The sequence below is a fragment of the Erpetoichthys calabaricus genome, chromosome 8, assembly GCF_900747795.2.
Source record: "Erpetoichthys calabaricus chromosome 8, fErpCal1.3, whole genome shotgun sequence".
NCBI lineage: Eukaryota > Metazoa > Chordata > Cladistia > Polypteriformes > Polypteridae > Erpetoichthys > Erpetoichthys calabaricus.
Window position 1 is genome coordinate 101,232,346 of NC_041401.2, and position 25,171 is coordinate 101,257,516.

The 25,171-nt window shown below is 41.5% G+C and overlaps 2 protein-coding genes across 4 annotated transcripts in view; one reads left to right on the forward strand and one right to left on the reverse strand.

The window, feature by feature from the left end:
* Positions 1 to 3,671, reverse strand: part of LOC114655884 (caspase-1-like) — a 37,477-nt gene extending 33,806 nt beyond the window's left edge. Inside the window, exon 1 of one of the 3 annotated variants that reach the window (XM_051931334.1) lies at positions 3,553 to 3,671. Coding sequence is in view for 2 of the 3 variants with exons in the window: in XM_051931333.1 (XP_051787293.1) it covers positions 3,080 to 3,086 (7 nt within the window). In the remaining variant the exon portion in view is untranslated. Of the gene's footprint in view, positions 1 to 3,079; positions 3,303 to 3,552 lie in introns of those variants that run through there. The other 2 variants (XM_051931333.1, XM_051931332.1) reach the window with 2 other exon arrangements.
* A 13,643-nt stretch (positions 3,672 to 17,314) lies between these two features.
* Positions 17,315 to 25,171, forward strand: part of vps37d (VPS37D subunit of ESCRT-I) — a 54,429-nt gene continuing 46,572 nt past the window's right edge. Inside the window, exon 1 of the mRNA XM_028807174.2 lies at positions 17,315 to 17,622. Coding sequence (XP_028663007.2) covers positions 17,497 to 17,622 — 126 coding nt within the window. The 5' untranslated portion in view covers positions 17,315 to 17,496. The remainder of the gene's footprint in view (positions 17,623 to 25,171) is intronic.

A 25,171-nucleotide genomic window follows, 5' to 3' on the forward strand; every position in this document is an offset into this window, starting at 1 on the left:
CAACTGTCTGGAATATTAACCACTGAGGCAGCATGTCCTAACAGCCATGCAAATGGGGTTATTGAGAATGCTGTGGAGAGGGGCGGCAGAGGAGCACCAATCTGAAATAAAGCATCCACTGTGATGCTGGGGGTTGAAAAAATTGTTAAGTCGTGATTTATGCAAAATGACAAAAAACAAAGTTGGTGAACTTACTGAACTAGTTTTGTGGATGGTTGACACGTGGTTGTCTTCTCTGCTTGGGCACCATTTGTTTTGTGTCTGCTTGTTGAATTAAGGCAGAAGAGTTTACTACAACCACTTGCTCGTCTGGTTTATTTCTCCCCCCTGGAAAGGGATGTTACAATACTGTATGTACAGGGTGAGCCAAAATGAAGTACCATATTTCTCAAGGTCATTGAGAAAGGTAGTGGCAGCCGAGTGGGTTTGGGAGGGGGTCCTTTGATAGGCGATCCCTTGTAGTTTTCAGTTGGCAGCATGCACACCGTGCATTCGCTGTCAAAGCATTCTTCAGAAACAACAAATCTATCATCACTTTGCAACACGCTTTCCAAATGCACTTCAGCATTTCTCCTAACTGTGACGTCCGAAACCAGGAAAACAGTTCTTCAGTGGGTGGCTAAATTTAGGCAGATGGGTACAACATTGAACAGAAAATCTCCAGGCTGTCCTTGGACTGTATGAATGCCTGAAAACGTCCAAGCTCTATAGGGGCATCAATTTTGCAATCTTCTAGACGTTCAGTGCACAAACATGCTTCTGACTTAGGCATTTCCAACACGTCTTTGAGGAGGATTTTGCATGAGGACCTTAATTTCCATCTATACAAAATGATGGTAGTGCAGGAACTCACTGAGAGAGACTGGGAGAGCTGCAGGGAGTTGTGCACGAACATTCTGCAAACCGTTCATCGAGATGCCATCGTCATGTGCAGCAACGAGGCACATTTCTGTTTGAATGTTTGCATAAATAAGCAAAACTTTCGCTATTGGGCTGAAATCAACCCTCGTGAACTTCATTAGAGACCCCTGCACAGGGAGCGTGTTACAGTTTGGTGCGCCGTAGCAGAATTTGCCTTACTTTTTTAAGGAGGGGGAGCAAGGGTCACCGCCACTTCAGAACGTTACATTGAAATGCTAGAGAACTTGTTAGGGCCCCAACTGGAAGAAATGGATGTGGTGGATGCCTGGTTTCAAAAGGATGGCGCAACAGCTCATACGGCGCGGAGATCCATGCAAGTTTTGCGGGAGATGTTTCTGGGGGAGCTGATCTCCCTGAGCGGCGATGTTCGGGTGGCCTTCACGTTCGCCTGATCTCACTCCGTGCGATTTCTTCTTGTGGGGCTCATCTCAAATCGAAAGTATACACACACTGATCTCAAAATCTTGAAGCCCTCAAGGACGCTATTCGCCACGAAATCTCCGCTATTCCTCTTGAAATTGCCGAATGAGGCATGCGAGCGTTAGGAAATCGTGTCGAAGAGTATATCGTTAATGATGGCCATCACCTTGAAAACATTATTTTTAAAACACAGAGAAAAAAATCAATTTTGCATACCCTTTCTTGTGTATGTATGTTATCTTTTAGCGTTTTTGAAGAATAAACGTTTGAAATGTGGTACTTCTTTTTCTTTCACCCTGTATAATATGTAAACACGAATTACTGTACACTGTGTTTTAAATATTTTGCAGCGGCCAGCAGACAGTACCGCTTTTTGGTCAGCAGGGACAACTCCCTTCAGCTCACTCAGACTCAGAGTGCAGACAGCACTAAAACCAGCTCGTGTGCCCCCCTGCTTTCTAAAGAGCGCTGTCCAGGAGGGCATCTCACGCCAAGGAGGCGAGCTGGCAGCAGGGGTTGAGTGCGAGGAAGACCACCGAACCGAGTAGTTGGACATAAATGGAGGACCCTAAAAACTGCGTGCGATAAAATTGTCAAAAAGTCAGGAGGCAGAAAGATCCAGTTACGGGAGAAAGGGTCGCGTCATGTCGGCCACAGGTCTGCAATGTGCGATGTAGCGCGGCCAGCAATCATCCCGAATGTGCCTTTAGAGGGGGGCAGGCGCCTCACCCCTACATTTGGGAGTGTGCTTGTTGTTTTGGTGGATTTCTTCGTGGAGACTTGACAGCTGGCCAGTTTGCGATTTACCTGTTCAGTTAGGTGAGACTAGAACTCGAACTGCTTATAATGCATGGCATCTCTGTGTATATGTGCCTCTGTCTATTTGTGGAAATGTATAACGCTCTGTATATAAATAAACCGAAAACAAATCAGTCTACGTCGACATTATGTTGGGACATCTTGTCTGCAGCAGAAAACCTGCCAGTTAACAAGTGTATGTGCCCAAAATAAATCCTGCCGGAGAAGCGCTTTGTCCAGCGCGGCTTTCTTTTGTACGAATTCGCTAATTCTTTTTTCTAAAGCATATGAGTGGGCATCGAGGAAATGAAACTTCAGTGAAAGCAAACGCAATCCAATTTGTGAACTATGGAGTTACACTCCAGTTCCTCATTTCAAATGATGTAGAGAAAAGCCAAGCAAAATGACACCTTTTATTGGCTAACTAGAAAGATTACAATATGCAAGCTTTCGAGGCAACTCAGGCCCCTTCTTCAGGCAAAAGAAGGGGCCTGAGTTGCCTCGAAAGCTTGCATATTGTAATCTTTCTAGTTAGCCAATAAAAGGTGTCATTTTGCTTGGCTTTTCTCTACATTCATAATGGCTAACACGGTACAACACCCTAGTACTATTTCAAATGATAGAAAGGCAACTTGGACGAAGGGCACTATATCGGCCAAATGACGAATCTAAAGTGTGAATAAGTGCCCTGGTGTCCCGTCCAGCTGGCGAAAAAGGCAACCACTGCAAGCCAACTCTCGACGACAGGTTTTTAAAAAATGGTTGGATGGCTGAACGTTAATAAGTACTGTAGAATGTCACGCACGCTGCAGCGAAGACTTGTTCTCAAATCCGTGCACGTCACTAGTCGGCCAGCAGGAGGCGGCGTGTAAAACATTTTTTCCTCCTATGTCCACTCCTATAAGTTTTCCCGTGAATTCGGTACTGAGCCTGAACATACCTGCCATTTGTCACGCTGTCCTCTCTCTTATCTGGTGTCGAATCGCTGGCTTCGGCCTAGTGACTCTTTCGATGCTGCTTTTCCGGTTTGGAGTATTCATTTTTATTTTCACTTTCGTTTTAAGGCTTTAGGCTCGGGGTGGAATTCACGTTTTCGCTACCGGCTAGAGTAAAGTGATGAAACTTCACTCGTCCAGCTGTACAAGAAGTGGACGACCTGGTCAGTTTTGCTACTTTCTGTATTTCGCTCAGTTCCTTTGTGCCTTTTTCGCCCTTCCGCTCTGCAGTGCTGTCTGCCTGTGTGTGTGTGAACCAAAAGAAACCAATTAATTCCACTGTTACATCTCGTACTGATAAGCGAAGAGCAGTCAGTGTATAAGTAAACAATCGAATCTCATTTTCAACACCTCTGTGATTACACACATCATGTCCGTTCATGAATTTTTCTGAATCTTCAATTACTGCTCCAAAAACGTAAGGCACGAAAGAACAGGACGGCAGGTCAGAGAACACTCTCGGAGCCGCACTCTCGTAGACACTCGGCGCAGACCATTTTATGACTGCCTACAGAAACGTATGAGGGTCACTTATTGTTAATGGCACAGTTCTCAACTTTAATCATGAAGGGCACATCACGTTGGAAACATTTGCCATCCGTTTTACTTTGGACGGGAGAAAAAGGGAGTTAGCAAAGAAGACCCCTTGGGAGAACATGCAAACTGCACACAGACAGTGCACAGGCCGGGATTTGGACCTGCAGGTTTGTGGAGCAATGAGAGGGCAGTGCTAAGCACTACACCACCATGCAGCCCAAGGCAAGAACATGCAGTCAAAATGGGTAATGATTTATAAAGAAACTACCATTTAACAATTAAATGTCACATCAGACTGAACTGAAAAGAACATAACACATGACCAGACTTGACATTATACAGTATGAACAGCATGCATGTTATAAAACATATTAGCCTTTTTAACATGATGTAAAACAATGAAAAAAAAAACCTATGATATTTTATGTAATGTATTATTAGAGGTTCATAAGCAGTTCTCTCATGCTGAACTCACCCTGTGACCTGCATCTCCTCAGATCTCCACAATCTCTTGAAGCTCTCCTTGTGAAAGCTGACCATGTTGTGGTCATTTTAGAATTCCGTCTCTTGGAAAAAATTAAATACTCACTTAGAGGATCTGTGGAAAAAATTTTGAAAACCTGGCAGGATATAATTAATAATATTTTAGAATAAGCATTTAAATTATTCTATTTATTTACTTTGTTATCTTTTCTACTATTAAAGTTTCAGTATGTTGGCCTAACTCTCTTTCTCATGGGTGGGGGTTGACTTAATTTGAACCTAGTCTGGAAAAACTTGACTTGCTTGTTTGGAATGTTGTTTGATTTTAATAAATTCAATAAAATGTTAAAATATAGTGTATTGAGCTATATAATAAATATCTTAAAGCACTTGGAAAAAAAGGATTCCATCCCTTTAAGAGAAACAAACAAGGTGTAACATTGTCGAAAGTTACCTTGTGAAAAATGTGGAGGTCTGGACATTGATTGGGCCAACATATTAGTGGCCTGCAGTGTGAGAAATGGTTCAGTTTACGAGACCCTTAGATTTAATGTATTTTAAAGACACTGAGCATTGTATATACTGTGTATTGTTTATTGTGTATTGTATTTCATACACTTTAGAATTAAAACTACAACATAAAGTAAAATTATGTCCCATAGGCTTTATTTTTCCTCACCTTGGAAGCAGTGAACATCTAAAAACTTTAATAAAAGGAAGTGCAATTTTAACACTGAGTTTCCCTTCCTTATTATTTGAGCTATTTGAAAAATGTAATATTTGAAACTGCATAGAAAAGTATCATTTACATTGCATTAATATTATTAAATTAATTAAAATAAAAATACAGTGCAAACAGAAGTCTTTTGACATCCAGACACCATCTACTGGTATCTACGAAAACAACAAAACGAAAATAACCTGAAAAGAAAAAAAAGAAATTGGGCAGATGTTAGGATTGTCACCTTATACAAAATTTGAGGTTCAAATATTCATATTTAAAATAAATACATATTTAGATATATTTGAATATAGGTTAAAGTTGTTCTTGACATTTATAGTCCATTATTATTATTCATATTTTTGCTTTTTTTGTTTACAGTATGTCTGCAAAGCATGAAGTTCTTCTGATTCGTGTTTCAAATGACGGTCATATTAAAAAACACAGACCATGGCAAACACAGGGATTTCTGAGCCCAGAAAGTGAAATGATGAAAGAGAAAAGTGCAAGCAGCAGGTTCACAAGATACTAAATGTATAAATGAATCCCAGGCAAAATCACTCATAATTACCTAACACGTTAAACACACTCATTATTTCATTTTTCTGCCCATTATGTGGCTTGATGGCCCTTGCGTCCAGAGGATATAAAGTCATTGTATATCTCCCTTTTATATAAATCAAGGCACTGAGTGCCCCATTCATATTTTACAAATGAAATAACTGAATGCACTGCCTGCTGTGTTGTAATGATCTTTAAGTACTCTGAGAATATGAAGGTCCAATCTGACACGTTTGTAGCACTGGGTGCTAGTTGAGTGCCGTGGGAGAGAACCAGAGGTCAAAAAATAAAAGGCAAAATTAAACTAAATGGGATCCTTTTTACCCCTTTAAAGATTCAGCAAAAATTTAATAAAGCAACTTTAATATTTATTTATTTATTTACTTATTTATTGTATTATGCCTCCTTTGGTTTAGGAGTTATGTGTCATTGTCAAACCAAAATCTTCCTGAAAATGAGTGTGAATAATCCATCTGCCCATTATTAAATTTATTTAATCTAGCTCTGGCATGCAGCATCAGATGCAATGCACAAACCAAGCCTGAAGGGGGCACTAGTCTCTATGAATAATCTTTACTGCAATTTGACCAACAATGTGTCAAAAAGTATGTGCAGATGTCCCATGCTGATTTATGAACTTTTCATTGGAAGTTCTGTGTCTTTATGAATTATAAACTACTACACAGCAGGCAAATTAGTGTAGCAGCTAAGGTACTGAAGTTTAAACTACAAGGCTGCTGGTTCATTTCCTATGATGGACACACTGTGTAGCCCAAGTGCCTCTTTTTCTAGAAAAAATAGAAGAAAATTGAACTCTCGGTATGTTGGATAAGGGCATTGGTAACATACACAATTGTACTGTTAACTAAGCGCCCCCTCTCATTAACTCAGATGTGCCGGGAGAGTGATCCACTGATGCGCATGTATGAATGCCACGGACGCCAAGCACGGCCTAGCATTCCAGCTGGGATGGTTCAAGGTCTGGAGGCTAGTTTTAATGGAAGGAAAGGGGGAGACCACTAACGAGGACTATTTACTCCCCTGATACAACAGGCAGTAATCTCCCTGGGCTATCATGCCTGTATGAATACCTGTAGGGCAGGCTGGGAACTGCAGTCTTGTTAGACAGCCCTGTTGAGCTCCATGGTTGGCACCAGGGGGCGCTGTAGGGTTAGACCATCCCTACTTGAAGGACCTTCTGCCTGATCTGGATGTGCTTTCAATATGTAGTGCTGAGAAGTACTCACAGGTCTGGCATAAAATGGATCTGATGCCAAACTTCAGGGAGTTGGAGCCAAGAGGAAGGCAAAACTCACCTGAAGGAGTGAAAGAAGAGGAAACACAGAGAGAAGAATATTACTTGTAATTGTGGTTGTGCTACCTTTAAGAGAAGCCTGTGAGAAGTATTTGTGAATAATAAAATCTTTATTTGATCCCGGAATTTGTGTTGGTGTGTTTGGGGTCTCATTGACACCTCCTTCATATATATAGGTGCCTGTCATGCAAGCCTGTGACCCTCAGAATCTTGTCTTCTGATTAGGTTGTGACTTTGGGTCTGCCAGATCTCTTCCTATCAGAGTTTCTTCCATTTTTTAGTTGCCTTTGGATCCCCTAAGTCCCCTAAGGCTGGCAACTTGGAGACTGTCCCTCTGTGTCCTTTCACTGATTCAGACATTGTATTTCCTCTCAGTTTTGGCAGCAGTACAGGTGGCAGATCTTAAATGATCTGTCAGATGGGCCAGTTTGATGGGTCGGTCCTGCTTTGGTGTGGCCACCTGAAGGAATTTTCAATGGCCGTCTGTTCTGATATTTTGCTGAAATCTTTCCTGAAGTCACAACGCATTGAAGGAGTTTATTCCATCTTTGGCAAGTTTGGGTGCCGGACTACACAAGTTGTTTTGCTACTCAGGAGGCAAAAACAAACTGACAGCTTTTTATGAAAGAAGCTATAACTATATTGTTATCAGTCGAGAAAATGTTCCTCTTTTTCCAACAGAACATACAGATAAAAGTCAGTCAGTCAGTCATCGTCCAACCCGTTATATCCTAACACAGGGTCACGGGGGTCAGCTGGAGTTAATCCCAGCCAGCTCAGGGCACAAGGCAGGAACAAATCCCCGGGCAGGGCGCCAGCCTACCGCAGGGTGCACACACACACCAAGCACACACTAGGGACAATTTAGGATCGCCAATGCACCTAACCTGCATGTCTTTGGACTGCGGGAGGAAACCGGTGCACCCGGAGGAAACCTACGCAGATATGGAGAGAACATGGAAACTCCATGCAAGAAGGACCCGGGAAGCGAACGCAGGTCACCTTACCGTGAGGCAGCAGCGCTACCACTACACCACAGTGCCGCCCCATAAAAGGGTTTATATATTACATTGTATGTAGACAACCTAAGGAGAAATGGTTTTCACTAATGAATCACTGTCATGGCCCAGACCTAGATTAAAATCAAACCTCACTTAGAAATTAAGTTTTGGTCAAAAAAAAAAAAAATGAGGGAAAACTGTAATGCTGCCTCACATTTAACAGTCAAAAAGGGTGATCTTAGTGCCAGTCCACTGTGGAGTAGCACAGAACTTTTGAGTCCTGCTTTCTTTATCTTGATATTGTTTATGCTTAGAATGAAAAAATAAATGCAAACAAATAACTCACTACAATATATAAATGCTAACAAAAGTCAAAAATGGTTTAATTTTATTCAGTTATCTCTTATCATGGAGAAAATATTGTTTGATATTGTCCTAAAAATGTAATATAAGCACACTATTCAGTCTTTACTTCTATTCATTTCTTATATATTAATATGTGTATTTATTTCTGATTATTTTATATTTTATTAGTGGTAGTAAAATGTATACTATAGGGTATACAGTATATCTGCATATATTGTAACAAAAAGGCACTATATCAACGCCTGACCCGACACAGACAGACACAGGAGGCACACTTATAAAACAAACAAAATGTTTTATTTCTCTTTGCCTGTGGGCAACGCCTTACCCGTTCCCACAGGCACAACACAGTCCCAATAAGCACCACCAAACCAATACTTCTACTTCTTCTCTCTTTTTTTCTCCTCAGCTCCTCTCCGTCAAGCTTTGTCTCACTCCGCCCGACTCTGGATCCCGGAGTGGTGTTGGCTGGTCCCTTATATAGTTCACCCAGAAGTGCTCCAGGTGTTTGATTACGCATTTCTGGCAGCACTTCTGGGTGTGGCGGAAGAACTGCCTATAAGGGCTCAGCAACTCTTGCTTCACCACCCCCTGGTGGCACCTGCGGATCCCAACAGAGCTGTATCGAACTCCAAATCTTGTGAAGCCCTGCTGGAGTCCGAGGCACTGCTACAGCTCGGTGGGTTGCCATCTAACGTCCCAAGGAAGGTAACATTCCGTCCACGCTTGGTCCCCGGGTCCTCCCAGCGTGGAAGCGTCCCCAGAGCCCAGGCCGCAGGCTACAATATATATATATATATATATATATATATATATATATATATATATATATATATATATATATATATATATGCAGTACATATTGTCACACATGCACATGGTTGACAATTTCAGGGCTCGTCTATTGGTAATTAAACTACAAGCCAGGGGGTTGGCATTGTCACTTAATGCCTCTTCTCTTCCTCCCTTTGCAGAATGGGTGATTGACAGAGAGACCATCAATGACATCACCTCCGATTTCCGGCCTCCTGAACCCACCTCTTCTGCCTTTCATCCCTGAAAACCAGCTGCTCTGCCATCTTGGATACAGTCATCATTTGACATTTTTTGTTTTTTAAACCTTTAATTATACAAGGATCACCTTTGTGTTCCCCAACCTTTTATATTCTCTCTTGTGTTATTTATTTATTATATATTTTTAATATGAAACAATAAAGAAGTGCCTTTGAACCAAGAAATCATTACATTTTTAAGAATTTCAACAATAGCCATGAGTTATGTATTTTCTACTGCAAGAAAATATTCTTTCATAGTTATTAAATAATAGAAGAAATAAACATGTTGTAGCAGTGTTGTTCAAATTGAATGGCGATATGCACAATTCAGTGTGATTGTACACTCACAGTAACTTAATTTTAATGTGTTGTTCACTATTTCTTGTCTCATTCTTAATCTAAATTTGGTAGCCCACGACAGATTGAGTGAAGTCAGTTTCAGGATTTTGTAGGTCTACCATGGTGACGCAGATGCAGGCACCCCAGATTTGCTTTATAAAATGAAAGTACAGATGCTGTATTTGTTCTCAAAGCAATCAGAAAGTGTCCTAGTTAGATATTCTACTATTCCCATTACAATAGACTAGAAAAATGTGTGGAATACTTAGCTCCCTGTGGTGGGGTCTCCCAGTGCTTGCTTACCTCATTTATGCCAGGTAAAGGCCCTGCCAGCAATGTCAGGCACAAAGGAAAATGCAACCCTGGATAGACCAGTGGCAGTGTGTAAATTTTAATTCACATAATTGTCTGAACTGATGTGAAGGCCTTTTGAAAGATGTGCTCCTTTTTGGGTATTTAAGACAGTATATTTTTTTACTCCGACTTAACACTTTCAGCTCCTCAGGGACTGATTCTCTTATGTCTTCCACACTATAAGCCTCTAAATAACTTGTATCCAAAATTAGCAATTCATAGAGTCACAGGACATGTCACAGCACTCATTATAAAACAACATGAAAACAGATTGTTGTAACCTTTTTCTGTTTGCTCTACATAATAAGGGAGTGTCTGCCGCCTAGTGGCAGTAAGTGGAGTAGCAGGAGGATTCAATTATGTTAGGTATGCTTGAACTAAACTGCTGATGGTATGGTCCATCTAAAACTAGTAAAAGATTGTCTGCTCCTAATCCTTCATTTTGAGGTTAGGAAGATCAAAAGCACATTAGAACCTTTGTTTATTGTCTTTTACATTTAGTAATATATTTTGGTATAATAATATCTATTAATTTAATTCAAAAGCAAATAAAGTTGGCCAATAAAAGGCCGAGAGTGAACCATGCCCAAAATTCTTTACAAAGTTCTGATCTTCCTCACAGAATGCTTGCTCATGCATGTCTTCAATTTTCCTTTTTTACCAGACCTCATATGTATGCAAATGTATATTGAACACGTGTGAGTCAATAGGAAACTTAGACAGACATTACTACCTGTGTGGTAGGTACTGCACAAACATCTTTGGGCAGGTAAACAAATTATTTTTATAGCTGCATTTTTTTTGTCAGTAAATTGTTTATTTGCTCAAAAACACAATAATAAACAAAAAAAACCAAACAGTGATACAATAAAAATAACAAGAAAGGCTTATGCTTGTAAAACATGTCAGTATTTTGTGTGGCCTCATTTAGAATGCAAAACTGAAGTCATTCACTTTCGTAACTGCTGTGTGATTTTTTTCAAATGGTCCTGTGGTAAATGTTTCCACGCTTCTTGAAGGATTTACCATACCTCTGCTTTTCATTAGTTTTGGTTCTTTTCCCAGTCCAAATGACCCCACACAGTTGCAGTCAGGGTTCTTAGAAAGCCAAAGTAATAGTGTTAATGATTCATCTACAGACTTCCCCTTCACTTATGCCTGAATTGCTTTGCAGAAAGATGAATGTTACTTATAAGTGCAAGTACAGCATGATGAATTAAAATATGTTCTCATCAGTCACCATTCCATTGATTCTGACCTGATCTGTCAGCTGAATTACACTCTAGACCACGACAAAGCCGAGACTATGCGGCACAAAAGGCTGCAGACAGGCAACACTGCTCTTCTTGACAACTCTTATTAAATATTGGTTTCTTTGTGAACCAGAAAATGTATATTTAGACTACTGCTACTGGTGCTTTACGGTCTTTCATGTACTGAAATCTGTTCTGCTTGTTGCCTTTCTGCAAGAAGGGTTTCTTAGCTGCACACACCCTATAAGACCATGTAAACTGAAAGTGTGTGCTTTGGTACCAGATGACTCTGCCAGATGCTGAGCAAGCATGTCACTGGATTTCCTTCTGTCTCTTACGGACGTGACCTGTAAGTACTGTCCATCACACATTGACTGTTTTTCAAATCATCCATTGTGTTTTCTGTTTTACCAATTTCTTCATATTTCTTTATAGCAGCTGAAACACCACAACTTGAAAATCAGGTTTAGTGTGCTATTGTTCCTTGACATACTGTACACTCTTCTTAATACATAACTCATTTTATGTTTGTCAAGTGTGTTAGCTATGCCATTTCCAAACCTTCCCTTCAAGACACCCCAGTATTTGGGCTTACCACCCAGTATTCCCATTTATTTATTAAATTGTGCCACTAACACACTATCTTAATTTGAAACAGGAGTTGATAGAATTTAACAAATCCATTACATGCGAAGCAAACCTGTATTGCTTGTAATTATTTTACTAGATAGTAAATTGCCTTGATTGGAAAACAGCTTAAATTCTCTTTTCTTTTGCTTGTAGCAGTGCTTACTGTATATGTCAGTCAGTCAGTCATTTTCCAACCTGCTATATCCTAACTACAGGGTCACGGGGGTCTGCTGGAGCCAATCCCAGCCAACATAGGGTGCAAGGCAGGAACAAATCCAACACAGGGTGCAAGGCAGGGTGCCAGCCCACTGCAGGTGCTTATATGTATTTTGTAATATTATACAGTGTTACAATAAGTACAAAAATAACCACATTGAAGAGCATTTTTTTAGGCAGTCTAAGACATTTGCACAGTAATAATTCTTTTCACTTACAGTATATAGCACTTTTCTTACTAATCTCCACACATGGAGGACCCAGGACATGAACCCAAGATCTTCTTTCTGCAAGGCACCAGCGCTACAACTGCGCAGTAGTGTATATGTATTTTTTTTTTGGAAAAACAGATTTAGATGATATTTTTATCCAAAGCAATTTCAAATCATTAATGTAAAGTAAAGCACTTTCTGCTTTTGAAATGCTGGAGCACTGCTAAGGTAAATATCTTTCTTGGGGCACTGAAAAAAACAAGACTGTTTGTTAAAGTCCACGTTTATTCATGGTGGACATAGCATTGTGTGACACTGTCAGTAACAATTGAATTGGATACTTTTCCATATTTTAACTATGAACAGAAAACAAAAGGATGGCACAGAGCAGTGGATCTGTGGCTAAAGGTTCTGGGCTGGTAACTTGAAGGTTGCCGGTTCAGATGGCAGGAGTGACAGAAGGAATGCTACTCTGTTGGGCCGTTGAGCAAAACCCTTAACCTGCAATTGCTCCAGGGGTGCTGTACAAACAGCTGGCCCTGCACACTAACCACAAAACTCTCTGCAGAGTAAGTTGGGATATGAGAAAAATGACAAATTCCTAATACTGGAAATTGTATATGGTGAATAAAGGGTTAAAAAAAATCACATTGTGCAGCATACAGTCTATACCTCACAGTCCGATTTGTCTTTCAGTGGGGGTTTTGTATGTGTTTCCCTGGGATTTCCAGTTTCTTCCCACAGATCAGACACATGTTGCAGGTTAAAGGGCATTTAAAAACTGCCCGTGTGTGTGGCTTTGAACTGGCACCCCACCTACATCTGGTTTTTGCATTGCAGCTGTTGCTGGTTGGATAGCCCTTGTCATCCTAGGTTGTGCAATTGGACAAAGCAAGTGATAAATGAATTGTAGAATGGATTGAACAAATTATTTAATTCAAGCATGAACTGTGTTTTTATGTTGTACACGTGTGCGTTGTTTAATTTAGAACCTCTGAATTTCAGAGTCAGACCTTTAGAATATGCTAATAGTAAAAAGCACTCACAAAATTGAACTTTTTCAGGATAGATGTCATTCCTCCGTCTTTTTTCTGTTTGCACTTTCCTGGTTGCAGGGAATGGAGGTTAACCCAGCAACACCAGAGGACACAATGCGCAGAACACCAATATATGACAACGAACTTAAAAATGGCCTGGCCGAGTTCTTGGCCCTCATTCTACACAATTACAATCAGGTTTATGGTTTAGATTGATGGATAGGTGTTGAGGATGAAAGAAGTTTCGAAATATTCAATTTAAATGCTCTCATTCATGGTTTAAGTAGTCTGTTTTCATATTCACAATTCCCTATTTATTGCATCTACTGTAAAAGGACTGGCCTCACATAATCATTGTCAGTTATTAAAAAGGTGTCAGGCTCTGGGTCAGTGTTATGTCTACATTATATCATGCAAACAGTAATAGTATTAGCACCTTGGATTTAATGATATATTTTGAGAAAATATTTTTAAATAGTCCTGGCACCCTCAACTGAATTAAGCAGATTTGACAATGAAACGTAACATTATCCTAGCATAGAGAGTGACTGCTATGTGACATTCCTTAAGTTTGACACATACTGTAACATAATTTGCAAGATGGTAGTTATTGCAAATCTAACTGTAATCAGCAGCCGTGAATTAAAGGGTAAATTTGGAAAACGCAATTATAATACGATGAAGCCAACAGAACCACGTCATCCGCAAATAGCAGAGATGAGATTCTGAGGTCACCGAACCAGACCCCCTCTGCTCCTTGGCTGCACCTAGAAATTCTGTCCATAAAACTTATGAACAGAATTGGTGAAAAAGGGCAGCCCTGGCAGAGTCCAGCCTCAACAGGAAACGAGTTTGACTTATTACCGGCAATGTGGACCAAGCTCCTGCTCCTCCTGTACAGGGACTGAATGGCTTGTAACAACGAGCCTTGTACCCCGTACTCTCGGAGCACACCCCACAGGATGCTTCGAGGGACACGGTCGAATGCCTTCTCCAAATCCACAAAACACATGTGAACTGGTTGAGCAAACTCCCATGCCCCCTCCAGGATCCTGACCAGGGTGTAGAGCTGGTCCAGTGTTCCACGGCCAGGACGGAATCTGCATTGTTCCCCTTGAATCCAAGATTCGACTATAGACCGAATTCTCTTACCCAACACCCCCAATAGACCTTATCAGGGAGGGTGAGGAGTGTGATCCCCCTATAGTTGGAGCACATTCTCCGGTCACCCTTCTTAAAAAGGCCCACCCCGGTTTGCCAATCCAGAGGCACTTCCCCTGATGTCCATGCGATGCTGCAGAGACGTGCCAACCAGGACAGCCCCACAACATTAAGAGCCTTGAGGAACCCAGGGTGGACCTTGTCCACCCCAGGGGCCCCGCCACCTCAGAGCTTTTTAACTACCTCGTTGACCTCTGCCCCTGATATGGACGGGCCCACCCCGGAGTCCTCCAGCTCTGCTTCCTCTGCTTCCGCCACACGCTTGGCCCGCTGGTACCCCTCAGCTGCCTCTGGAGTCCCACTGGTCAACCAGACCCGATAGGACTCTTTCTTCAACTTGACGGCCTCTCAAACCTTAGGTGTCCACCACCGGGTTCGTGGATTGCTGCCACGAGAGGCACCGACAACCTTGCAGCCACAGCTCCATTCTGCTGCTTCGACAATGGAGGCTTGGAACATGGCCCATTTAAACCCCATGTCCTTCGCCTCCCTCGGAATGAGATTGAAGTTCTGCCGGAGGTGGCAGTTAAAGATCTTTCTGACCGGTTCCTCTGCAAGACATTCCCAGCAGACCCTCACTATACGTTTGGGTCTGCCTGGTCTGTCCGGCAGCCTCTCCCAACATCTGATTCAACTTACCACCAGGTGGTGATCAGTTGACAGCTCAACCCCTCTCTCCACCCAAGTGTCCAAGACATAAGGTCGCAGATCCGATGACACAATTACAAAGTCGATCATCGAGCTGAGACCTTGGGCATCCTGGCACAAGTGCACTTATGGATACCCTTATGCTCGAACATGGTGTTCGTTATGGACAATCCATGGCCAGCACAGAAGTCCAAGAACTGAGCACCACTCAAGTTTAGATCTGGGAAAAACAGCTAAAGAACACTCAAGCTCAGACAATATAGTACATTCTGCCCTGAAGACTAATTTTTAGAAAATAATAAGGACTCATACCTCTTCACAGAATACAGATTCTATCACACAGAACTGCAACTGACTTGGAACATTTCATTATAGCTTAAAACAGAAGTGGTGTTTACTTGAAGAGAGTTGCATATGTATGCATGGAATTATGCAGCCTTTTCACAAGTCTAACTCATCCATTTTCTAACCCGGCTTCCTCATAGTCAAAGTAAAAGGGGTGAAAGTGCCTCACCCACAATGACAAAAGCTGTTACAGCTGTTGTTTAACCCAAAAACAGGTTGTTAAGCTGTGAACACAGATAGACTATGCCAGTTCAAAATGGAGAAGAAACTGAGTCTACACAAATGCTCAGCACCATCAAGCTGCTTGAGTTTAATCGGTGTATCCAGCTGTTCTTTTTCCATACTCACTCTGTCCTATCCATGGTAGCAGGGGAAATCAGCCCTGGATAGGATACCAGTCCACTAGAAGGCAGAATCACTCACTCACACATCCCCTCTAACTCAGACCAGTGAGCCTATCCTGCATGTCTTTGTGAGGAAAGCCCACAATGATGAGTTGGGGTTTCAAACCCAACCTCCTTGAGTTGGAAGACAGTAGTGGTAGCCACTGTGCCACCAAGCCACAAAAGGCCATTTATTTAAGGTTAATTTTTTGTATAGACCAGCATTGGGGTGGATTGGTTAGCATATGTCCAGAGATCTGAGTTCAGTTTTTGACCTGACTACTTTAGATGTGGAATTTGCATGTTTTTTTTTCTCTTAGGTGTTTTGATTTCCTCTAGGTCCTGTGGTTTCCCTTCACACTCCTAAACACGTATTTTAGATTAATGGGTGACCTTGTCTCTGCCTGGAATGAATCAATATGAATGTGTGGTTGAGTGTGTTGCACATTGAATTGGAGTTCTTTATAAAGATGATTCCTACCTCGTGCCGTATGCTACCAGATGGGTTTTCACTGCCATCTACCCTGCACTAGAAAATCAGGACCCAAAAGATGAACAGATATTTGCCATTCCATCTAGGGATGGCTGCTGCAATGTGTCCAATACTCCTAGAAGTGTGCCCCGTTATGGAGATGAGAAAACTGACAGATTTGTTATGTAAACAGTAGCCTGCTATACACTTTTAAATACTGATACAGTATACCTCACCTGAAACAATGACTCTAATAATGTGTTATATAGAATTGAAGCTGCTCAGGAAGTATGGAAATGAGTGAGGCGTTCTGTAATTTTGTATTTCAGTATTTAGTTCAGCTGGAGAGTTTTAAAATACCGTTATCCAAACACTGTCAACGTCACACCACAGTGGTGCTTAAGCAATTATACCTCCATTCATCCATTTTTCTAACTCATCTATAAGTTCAGGGTCAGTAAGTTAGTAATTACTACAATAAAATCTACGTGATGCTCAAAAATCATACAGTCTTGGAGATCAAGCAACAGCCCAAAAAAAGCAGAAATAGATTGCTGTGTGAAATATTCATTAACAGGAAAATTTGGATACGGCTGGAAAGAACAGCTGGATAAATGAAATATAGTACTAGAATTGATGACACAATTTACTTTTCATTAAACTGAAAAAGGATTTCACCTTCCTGTTATTCTGCGTGAAGTTATCAGGAGATAAGCCTGACAGAAAAGCAGTTTCTGAAGGAAAGCCGCAGCATCCCGTTATTTATGAGACACAGAGGGACACTCAGATTGCTGCTTATTCTTTTGCAAACGCTCCCTCGAGTTTCGTTTTAAAAATAAAGTGGCTAGTCACTTTTTCCTACTGCTCCATGAGGAACATCCTGAAACAATGAATGCGCGCCTCTCCCTTCTTCCCCCTAAAAGGCAAATGTATGAAAAACGGAGTACGCTTGCACATCAAGGAAAGCCCCTCCCTCCTCCGCCACTTGTCTCCTCCCCCCCACCGTCCCTTCAACTGACTCCGAGCGCGCCCCTTGCCGCCCCGCCTCTTTCTCCCCAGCTAACCGTCGCGCGCCTGGCTACCCGGAGTCTCGGGGTCTCGCCTTGTGTTTCGTCCCCGTTGGGGCACAGATCGATGTGTCGAACTCGGGATGTGATTGGCTCGGGTCCGGGACGCCTTTGGGATCCCCGACACCAGTGGAATCGAGTTGACCATGTTTCGGCTAAAGCGGGGCAAGAACCCGGTGCAGGATGGTTTTAACGTGCTCAGCACCAGTCAGTTGCGAGACCTCTTACAGGACGAGAGCAAAATGGAGCAGATTGTTAGACTGAGCCAAAAGGTAAGTACTGAAATGGCCAGTATGATCTGGATTGCGGTGGTTGTGCTGGGTTCGGTGGGTGGTGCTTCTTATGAGATTGTGGGAGAATGAATACCAGTTGCGCAGAGCAAAAAAAAAACCATAATAATAGTTATGACCAAGCCGGGTTTGAATCATAGACGTCGCTGTTCAGACGATCTTCATAGCGGCATGCTTGCCAGTCAGTTCTTCCCATGTCCACATGGGCATCGCACGTGCGGTGGCAGTGTCCACGATCTGGCTGGTTGGTGGTATCTTGGTTCAGCAGAATAATCAGTGCTGTGGCCTGTGGCTGGCAATGCGCGTGCCCGAGCGCGAGACGGAGTGGGTGAATTTCATCCACTCCTCTCGCTCCTGCTTGCGTGGACTACCCTGTTTTCTTTGCTCCGCAATTGCGAACATCGGCTTTGCTTGTTGCCGGCGGATGTGGGTTTGTGCTTCAGTCACGAGCTTGCGCCTGCAGATACGAGTAGAAAGAGATCGCAGAGTGGAGAGTCATGGGATGTTTTTTTTCCTGATAATACGTTTTCCTTATAGCTAACTAACACTACACCCTACCAGTAACACCGCAGCTTACACTGGCTTAATGTACCGCCCGGAGGATGGCAGACCTGTTAGTCTTGGGCTGTCACAGGTTTTTTCTTTCTAACTTGAAACAGGACTGACTGGTTAGTCCCAGACTCCTGGTGGTATTATTTCCATCCCAGAGGGACCAGGCTAGGTAATCTAGGGCTGCCTGTTTTTTTTTTTTTGTCATATTTTCATGGGAAGATGATGTTATCTTTAGCTTCTGGAGCAGTGGATGACAACCCTGGCCTTGCAGATATACAGTGGTTGCAGGGTTTCATTCCAACCAGTTTCCAAATTAGAAATTAACTTCTGTGGTTAGTGGAGTATGGCTTTTTATCAGGTATTCAATTGCTTGCTCCTGTTATGATTCTACTGCATTATATATTCTTACTATTAATATTTTACGCATCTGGCATTTCCAGGAACATCAACAGAATATTTTGTAAGTAAGATTAGATCACACCCCGCAGTCACTCACTTTGTTTTCTCTGTTGTATTTACTGTATTAATTCAGGGCGGAACACACTGGCACATTCATATGGTACAAGATTAGCCAGATATCTATACTCTTCCTTGTTATTTGCATCTGGTGGATAAGGATTAAACAATAAAGCACTTAAAATTTTAAAGCAAAGGATTCCAAAGAAAGCTAACAAGAAACTGAAGAGCCATCTGTTCATTAAAGCTGTGGCAGCAATATTTGAATTTCAAATGACAAGTCAAAGCTGCACTGTTCTGTAATGGCATTTGTTTATTGTGTGGTACCTCATCAAACTATTGCTGGACAAATAACCATTCCATTCTGGGAAGTGTTCTTAGTTCTTTGAAAAAGTTCCTAATATGTAGAAGAACACAGAAATATTTAATGAATGGTAAGCTGCCTAGCAGGACACTAAAAGATTAAGAAAACCAGAACTTAGCCTGTGCTACTGGATGTATGCAGCAAAATTCCTTTTAAAATCAGGGCCCATTGATATTTCACAGAACTGTTACCATCTATTTATGCTTATTTACTGTATGGAGCCTGTTATGGATCTACATAAATAAAGGTTCTTTCTGGAACCTTCACCTAGAAAGGTCTTTAGGGAACCAAAAATAATTTCCCTATGGCATCACTCTAAAGTAACCACTCTGGCACCTTTATTTTTAAGAGTGAACCCCATATGATAAAATAAAAAGTTCTGTTAAATGCAAGGATTGACATCAAATTAAGAAACTGGTTGGAATCAAAGTTTTCAGCCACTGCAGCTCGCCAGGATCATAGTTGGCCACCTGCATTGAGACTTTACTTCTGTTCTTGACTTAAAAACAAAAAAAAAAGACTCACCTGCTTAGCCTCGGCCCCCTTGAGGTTTTACTATTAAAGCGACACAGCAGACCATTTTTTTCCCAATATTAGCATTTTGTCCCTAGCTCAAAGGATTGTGCATCATCTATTGTTGAGTATTCACAGGTTTTATCAAAGGCCAAAAGGAAATGCACCAGTTAGTGCCAAGCCAACAGATGTTTTGGTTCCAACTGAGAGGAAGGTGTTTATTCTAGGACCAGGCCCCAGAGGTTTTATTTTTGTCCCAAAGGAAAGCAGACGTGTTAGTTTTGAGTTGAAAGATGTTTTATTTTCAGAATGGAGGAAGGCAGACTAATTTAATCTCAAGCCCCTGAGATTTTTTTTCCAGATCAAAGTAAAATGGACTAGTTAGTTTTGGGGAATCACAGGTAAACTTTCAGCCAGAAGGGAGACATAATCACTGTTTATTTCCATTCTTGTAGAAAGGACATCTGTCAAACACATTCTGTTTACTATTTCAGTTAAATGTAACTGTTCTTATAACAAAATGTTGCCTGTTTGTGTTAAAAACTCCTGGGGTCCACATAAGTTTCTTAATGCATGGATCACGGAAAGTGTCTACAGATTTGGGATAATGGGTTGGCACAGAGATGCTGCAGGTCAGTGTATGTAGCTGTATTCAGTAATGTTATTAAGACAATTCAAATGTGGTTCATTCAATGTTAAATTTAAAATGACTACTTTTACTCAATAGTCCTCCTCCTACCTTTTTCTGAACAAAAGTGACTCAGCGTGCCTTATAGAAAAAACTGCGTTCTTTTTTGTCGTGGCTTGGCTACATCACCTATTTCCGCTGTAATCTTCATAATGTGTGCAATTGACATGCTGCAAAAAACACACAACACAAGTTGTTGATGAATTTGCAATGCATATGTATAATTGCCCCAGTTTTTAAAAAATCTAAGTGTTTGCTTTGATAAAAATATAACGTTTATTTCGATTGTATTATCCTATGTACACTGCTCAATGACATTTCTGTTTGCCTACAAGACCAACAAGCACTATGCTACCGCTGTTTTTGTCCAATGACTAAATCTCACCTGGTTATGTAAAATACCTCATCTCATTTTCCAAAACTGCTTTTCCTGGTGAGGGTTGCGGTATATATAAAATATAACATCACAAAATATAATAGGGAGTGATGAGCAAAAGAACCAAGTTTGTCTTCGTTTGCTATTGTGTGAAATGTATATTAAAATTTGTTTCATATGCACTGTTGCAATAGCAAAACTCACTAAAAGTTTTTTTTTTTTGGAGTTTGTAAAGTCTTTTTGGTGTATATAAAGAATGATATATCACTCCTTAAGGGTTTAGCAATGTCATACACCCCTTATAGACCCATCAATTTCTCAGAAAAGGTTGTAAATGTCAGAAACCATGTTTTTGGAAATGCAATATGGCTAAAGACAACGCATGTTGAGATCAAATGGTGTACTGCTAGAAATACTGTAAGCTGTAACCCAGCAAGGCACCAAAATTTTTTTTAAAAAAGCAGTAGAAAAAAAAAAATACCTGCGGTCTTCCCATTCGAACCTTGGGTGAGGCACGATGATCCAACAGAGTGTAACTTCATCCTGGCTGATCAGGCAGCTTCCTATCAGACAGACACACTCCTTCTGCCTGACAGAAACTGTAGTCACCTTAGTAGCACAACTACAACGGGTGAGATGAAAACATATGGAGGGAAAAAGTTTATATATATATATATATATATATCCATCCATTTTCCAACCCGCTGAATCCGAACACAGGGTCACGGGGGTCTGCTGGAGCCAATCCCAGCCAACACAGGGCACAAGGCAGGAAACAATCCTGGGCAGGGTGCCAACCCACCACAGGACACACACAAACACACCCACACACCAAGCACACACTAGGGACAATTTAGAATCGCCAGTCCACCTAACCTGCATGTCTTTGGACTGTGGGAGGAAACCGGAGCGCCCGGAGGAAACCCACGCAGACACGGGGAGAACATGCAAACTCCACGCAGGGAGGACCCGGGAATCGAACCCAGGTCCCCAGATCTCCCAACTGCGAGGCAGCAGCGCTACCCACTATGCCACCGTGAAGTATAAAAGTATATATATTAAACACCATTCTTACTGGCTGAAGGCCACAGATTTAACTTGATGCTTTACGGTATGGTTTTATGGCTCTTTATATAAAGCGAAACAAACTCAGTTGCACTTGAATTACTGGCTCATCACTAATAGTAGCCTACAAGTTGTCCAGGGTGGAGTAAATCCCCCCACTCCACCCCGGTTCCACTGCCAACGTTTTAATGAATGAGATATGTTACAAAATAAACTTAAAATCTGAAGGCTAAGAGACACCAGTCCATTCAAGCTTTGAATACATTACTGTCACGGGCAAAGGTGTCAAATTGAGATACTGGAGGGCTGAAGGTTTTCATTGCAGCCACTTTCTTCGTTAGACATCAATAACTGTTGCTAATTGAACAAACTTCTTTTGGTTTGATTTTAATTGATTTGCTTTTTTACCCCTTACCTGTTTTTTCCTCACCTAGCAGCCAGACAATAATAAGATGACCAGCTAACTCGGAAGTATCAAACTCAGTTTCTGGTGCCTCATAATTTTCTCTTTTAGTGTTTCATTCAGCAGGAGGGTTACGTCAGGAAGGGCATCTGGTGTAAAATTTTGCCAAATCAATATGCGGACAACAATACAAATTTCCATACCGGATCGTTTGCTGATGACATTGTGATCTGTATTGATAGTAGGGAGCAGGTTGAGGAGACCCTGGAGAGGTGGAGATACAGTTAGGTCCATAAATATTTGGACAGAGACAACTTTTTTCTAATTTTGGTTCTGTACATTACCACAATGAATTTTAAATGAAACAACTCAGATGCAGTTGAAGTGCAGACTTTCAGCTTTAATTCAGTGGGGTGAACAAAACGAATGCATAAAAATGTGAGGCAACTAAAGCATTTTTTTAACACAATCCCTTTATTTCAGGGGCTCAAAAGTAATTGGACAAATTAAATAACTGGAAATAAAATGTTCATTTCTAATACTTGGTTGAAAACCCTTTGCTAGCAATGACAGCCTGAAGTCTTTAACTCATGGACTCATTAGACAATTGACTCAAAGGCTATTTTATGGGCAGGTGTGAGCAAGTCCGTCGTTATGTCATTATCAATTAAGCAGATAAAAGGCCTGAAGTTGATTTGAGGTGTGGTGCTTGCATGTGGAAGATTTTGCTGTGAACAGACAACATGCGGTCAAAGGAGCTCTCCATGCAGGTGAAAGAAGCCATCCATAAGCTGTGAGAACAGGAAAAACCCATCCGAGAAATTGCTACAATATTACGAGTGGCAAAATCTACAGTTTGGTACATCCTGAGAAAGAAAGCAAGCACTGGTGAACTCAGCAACGCAAAAAGACCTGGACGTCCACGGAAGACAACAGTGGTGGATGATCGCAGAATCATTTCCATGGTGAAGAGAAACCCCTTCACAACAGCCAACCAAGTGAACAACACTCTCCAGGGGGTAGGCGTATCGATATCCAAGTCTACCATAAAGAGAAGACTGCATGAAAGTAAATACAGAGGGTGCACTGCAAGGTGCAAGCCACTCATAAGCCTCAAGAATAGAAAGGCTAGATTGGACTTTGCTAAAGAACATCTAAAAAAGCCAGCTCAGTTCTGGAAAAACATTCTTTGGGCAGACGAAACCAAGATCAACCTCTACCAGAATGATGGCAAGAAAAAAGTATGGAGAAGGCATGGAACAGCTCATTATCCAAAGCATACCACATCATCTGTAAAACACGGTGGAGGCAGTGTGATGGCTTGGGCGTGCATGGCTGCCAGTGGCACTAGGACACTAGTGTTTATTGATGATGTGACACAGGACAGAAGCAGCCGAATTAATTCTGAGGTGTTCAGAGACATACTGTCTGCTCAAATCCAGCTAAATGCAGTCAAATTGATTGGGCAGCGTTTCATGATACAGATGGACAATGACCCAAAACATATAGCCAAAGCAACCCAGGAGTTTATTAAAGCAAAGTAGTAGAAATTTCTTGAATGGCCAAGTCAGTCACCTGATCTTAACCCAACTGAGCAGGCATTTCACTTGTTGAAGACTAAACTTCAGACAGAAAGGCCCACAAACAAACAGCAACTGAAAGCCGCTGCAGTAAAGGCCTGGCAGAGCATTAAAAAGGAGGAAACCCAGCATCTGGTGATGTCCATGAGTTCAAGACTTCAGGCTGTCATTGCTAGCAAAGGGTTTTCAACCAAGTATTAGAAATGAACATTTTATTTCCAGTTATTTAATTTGTCCAATTACTTTTGAGCCCCTGAAATGAAGGGATTGTGTTAAAAAAATGCTTTAGTTGCCTCACATTTTTATGCAATCATTTTGTTCATCCCACTGAATTAAAGCTGAAAGTCTGCACTTAACTGCATCTGAGTTGTTTTATTTAAAATTCATTGTGGTAATGTACAGAACCAAAATTAGAAAAAAGTTGTCTCTGTCCAAATATTTATGGACCTAACTGTATGCTCTAGAGAGGAGAGGAATGAAGGTCAGTAGGAACAAGACAGAATACATGTGTGTAAATGAGAGGGAGGTCAGTGGAATGGTGAGGATGCAAGGAGTAGAGCTGGCGAAGGTGGATGAGTTTAAATACTTGGGATCAGCAGTACAGAGTAATGGGGATTGTGGAAGAGAGGTGAAAAAGAGAGTGCAGGCAGGGTGGAATGGGTGGAGAAGAGTGTCAGGAGTGATTTGTGACAGACAGGTATTAGCAAGAGTGAAAGAGTGAAAGGGAAGGTCTACAGGACGGTAGTGAGACCAGCTATGTTATATGGGTTGGTGACGGTGGCACTGACCAGAAAGGAGGAGACAGAGCTGGAGGTGGCAGAGTTAAAGATGCTAAGATTTGCAGTGGGTGTGACGAGGATGGACAGGATTAAAAATAAGTACAATAGAGGGTCACCTCAAGTTGGACGGTTGGGAGACAAAGTCAGAGAGTCGAGATTGCGTTGGTTTGGACATGTGCAGAGGAGAGATGCTGGGTATATTGGGAGAAGGATGTTAAGGATAGAGCTGCCACGTAAGAGGAAAAGAGGAAGGCCTAAGAGAAGGTTTATGGATGTGGTGAGAGAGGACATGAAGGTGGTGGGTGTAACAGAACAAGATGCAGAGGACAGAAAGATATGGAAGAAGATGATCTGCTGTGGTGACCCCTAACAGGGGCAGCCAACAGAAGAAGAAGTGTTTCATTCAGCAACACCAGACAAAAAAAAAGAAATAAAAGGATTTGAGTCTTAATACGCCAAGAGCTCTTCACAGGGGTTGGTACTCAGGGTTTGTTGGATGGGATGTTTGTATTTGCTATTTGGTTTGAGGGAGGTGTTGATCAGATATGATTCATACATGTAATTATACTTTTTTGTTTCTTATTTTCAACTTATCTATGACAATGCCAGTATTTAAAAAACACACATACATTCCTTTCACCCACATTAACATTTGACATCTATAACAAAACTTCACAGAAGTACAAGGAGGCCCTACACAATCACTCACTTCATATAGCATTCATTATGAATGTGTTGTAGACCACACATTTCCC